General features: G+C 53.0%; 1 protein-coding gene across 1 annotated transcript; it reads left to right on the plus strand.

The window, feature by feature from the left end:
- The first annotated feature begins 322 nt into the window (after positions 1-322).
- LOC118720138 (polyadenylate-binding protein 4-like) lies at positions 323-2,431 on the plus strand. The gene has a single exon (XM_036440070.2). The coding sequence runs from the start codon at positions 425-427 to the stop codon at positions 2,429-2,431; it is 2,007 nt and encodes a 668-aa protein (XP_036295963.1). The 5' UTR covers positions 323-424.
- The last annotated feature ends 1,175 nt before the right edge of the window (positions 2,432-3,606 follow it).

The raw sequence follows: 3,606 nt of genomic DNA on the forward strand, positions 1-3,606 counted from the left end.
TTGAGGGAGGGTGTGAGAAGTCCAGAAGGAAGTGGGTAGGATTCTGTAAGGGCCAAAGAGGGATTCTTCTGGTGCGGGAAGCGTGTCTTGACAGAAGTATCTTGGTACATTTATATTTTTTAATCTTTTCTTAAAACCCAAAATGTTTTACCAAAATAAAATATGCCTCTCACCTGCCAGAGACTTCTTTTTTCTTCCTTTTTATAAAAAAGGGGGCTCAGCGAAGGTGCTACGTATTAACCTTTTAGACCTTTACCTTTGGATCGTCAAAAGAACATCAACAAGTGCTCCCAGTTCAATAAAGGACTGCAGTCAAGGCGGAGATGGATCTTGATCGCACTGTGGCCGGAAGCAGGAACCACGGCCATGTGGCGGTCACGTGGCGGCACCTGGCTCCCCGGCCGGAAGTCAGGGCCAGCGTTCCATGGCCCGGATCGTTGAGCGATTTCGATTCCAGTACATTTTTGTCCCTCCACGCTCGCCCTCACTGCCCTTTCTGCCATTGCTGGCCCCGCTGGCCATCCCTACCGACAAGTCAAGGACCATGGCTACCTGGCAGCCAGAGGAGGAGAACTTCAGCGCCCCCGTCTTCCCCACGGCCTCGCTGTACGTGGGGGACCTGCATCCTGAGGTAACTGAGGCGATGCTATACGAGAAGTTCAGCGCGGCCGGGCCCATCCTGTCCGTCCGGGTGTGCAGGGACACCGTGAGCTCTCGCTCGCTGGGCTACGGGTACGTGAACTTCCTGCGGCTGGCGGACGCGGGCCACGCGCTCAGCAACATGAACTTCGATGCCATCCACGGCAAGCCGGTGCGCATCATGTGGTGTCAGCGCGACCCGTCCCTCCGCAAGAGCGGTGTGGGCAACATCTTCATCAACCACCTGGACAAGGCCATCGGCAACAGAGAGCTGTACGACCTGTTCGCTGCCTTCGGGAGCATCCTCTCCTGCAAGGTGGCCTGCGACGAGAACGGGTCCAAGGGGCACGGGTTTGTCCACTTTCAGATGCGGGAGGCGGCCGACAAGGCCATCAAGGACATGAACGGGACGCTGGTGAAAGGGCGCCGGGTGTTCGTGGGGCAGTTCAAGACCCCGGACCAGCGGGAGGCGGAGCGCCGAGCCAAGGTAGAGGAGTTCACCAACGTGTACGTCAAGAACTTCGGGGAGGGCACGGATGACCAGTGCCTGCTCCGTGTCTTCAGCAAGTTCGGGCCTATCACCAGCGCCAAGGTCATGACCGATGAGAGCGGCAGATCCAAAGGCTTCGGCTTCATCCGGTTCGAACGCCACGCGGATGCCAAGAGGGCCATAGAGGAGCTGAACGGGAAGGAACTCCTGGGGAAGAAGATGTACGTTTCCCGGGCCCAAAAGAAGAAGGAGCGGGAGGCGGAGCTTAAGCAGCAATTGGAGGAGATGAAGCAAAGCCGGGCCCCCAGATGCCACGGGATCAGGCTCTACGTGAAGAACATGGCCGAGGGCATCGACGACGAGCGCTTCCGGAAGATGTTTGCCCGCTTTGGCACGATCACCAGCGCCAAGGTGCTGGAGGGGGAGCACAGAAAGGGGTGCGGGTTTGTCTGCTTCTCCGCCCCCGAGGAGGCCCGGAAAGCGGTGGCGGAAATGAACGGGAGAGTGCTGGCCGCCAAGCCGCTGTACGTGACCTTCGCTCAGTACAGGCAATGGCGGCCAGCCCAGCCCACTGGCCGCAGCAAGAAGAAAGCGGCCAGGGCCAAAGCCCCACGCAGATCGGGCGCCAAGCCCCCCCGGCTGGCACATCTAGGTCGCCTGGTGGCAGCTGCCCCACAGGCTGAGGATGCCGCAGTGGCCCACGGGCCTGCTAGCCAAGCTGCTCAACCAGCACCTAGTCCTCGCGACTCTGAAGTGGCTGCCACACCTCCTCCAATCCCAAATGTGCCCGGCGATGGTGACCCAGCCAGTCCTGGCACCGAGGCACCAGCTTCTGCCCCTCTGCCACAGGCAACCCCGGCACAGCCACAGCGTGCTGCCAGCGTACCAATGCCCACAGCGAGTCCACGCCCCACTCCCCGCTCTGCCCTGCAGTATCAGTACAACCAAGGCGTCTGCAACCCGCAACAGCTGGGGGCACAGCCACTGGAGAAGCGACCCATCGCCCGTAACCAAGGCAGCAGGTGTTTGATCGCCTCCACGCTGGCCTCAGCCTCTCCGGAAAACCAGAAGAAGATGCTGGGCGAGTGGCTGTTCCCGCTCATCCAAGCCCTACAGCCGGCTCTGGCCAGGAAGGTCACGGGCATGCTCCTGGAGATGGATAACTCGGAGCTTCTGCTTCTGCTCGAGTATCCGGAGTCCCTGTGTGCTAAGGTGGAGGAAGCGGTAGCTGTGCTGGAAGCCTGCCAGGCCCAGCAGGCCGAGAGGAAGCCGCTGTCTGCACCACCCGGCTTCCAGCTTTAACAGCCATCGGGGACCACGAGAAGAAAGTCCTGCTTCGCTCAACTAGACTAGCTGCACCTCGAGAACCGTTAGGGGAAAGCTTGCGAAATAGAAGATAAATTTTAAAAATGACTCTGAACATTCTGTCCTGAGAAAAGGCCAGGTCCAGCAAGCAATGCTAGTCCTAAATTACTTGTTGACTTAAAAACAACAAAAGATGCACACACACACACAAAAAAATAGTAAAATGTAAAAATGAGTCGGTGCTATGGACTCTGAGAAGAATTTTCAGCAAAAAGTACAAAAAGTTAAAGTATTTATTTCTGTAAGTGTGTTCATTCTTTACTGTGGTTACATTATGCAATTCTTGTTTTAGTAAAAATGCCTTCAATGGTGAAAAATATTTAATATTTAATATCTTACCTAGAAGTGAAACACTGTTATTAACTACTTTGTTAGTGAAGTTTGGGAATAGTTAAGACATGTAGATGGTTGCTACTGGGCACAGATTTGTAGGCATCAGATTAAGAAGTAAAAGTGAGATAAAACAATTTTCTGCTTTCTGCTTAATTGTTGAAGTGTGTTTTAGAGTGATGACTATTGGAAAAGCACATTTTATTTCCTGTTATAATAAATAATATTTTAATTATTTAATAAATATTATATTTAATATAATAATAAATAAATAAAGCCTTCAGGATTACTATTTCCATGCCTTATTAAACCTGCCTTTGATGGATGGATCTGGAGAGTGTTGTGGTAAGTGAAATAAACCAGCCATAGAAGGACAAACACCATAGGATTTCACTCCTGTGGAATCTAATGAACAAAATAAACTAACAAACAAAACAGAAACAGACTCATAGAAACAGAAAACAGACTGACACCTGTCAGAGGGGAAGGGGTTTGGGGGGCCGGGTGAAGAGGGTGAAGGGATTGGGCAAAAAAACATATATACCACATGACCTCACTACTCTGTGGATGCTAAGGAACAAAATAAACTGACAAACAAAATGAAACCAGAAGCATGCGTGCACAGACCTGACTGGCCAGTGCCCGAGGTAGGGGGAGGGGGGGGAGAGTGCTGGGTAAAGATGGTGAAGGGATTAGCTAAAGAACATATATGTGTGCCTCATGGGCACAGACAATATTTTGGTGAAGGCCAAGGGAAGGAGAGGGGGCGTGGGGGACACCTG

Source organism: Pipistrellus kuhlii, unplaced genomic scaffold, assembly GCF_014108245.1.
Source record: "Pipistrellus kuhlii isolate mPipKuh1 unplaced genomic scaffold, mPipKuh1.p scaffold_m20_p_16, whole genome shotgun sequence".
NCBI lineage: Eukaryota > Metazoa > Chordata > Mammalia > Chiroptera > Vespertilionidae > Pipistrellus > Pipistrellus kuhlii.

Coding starts and splice junctions, on each gene's coding strand:
- LOC118720138 (XM_036440070.2), top strand. CDS start 425: ATGGCCCGGATCGTTGAGCGATTTCGATTCCAGTACATTTTTGTCCCT.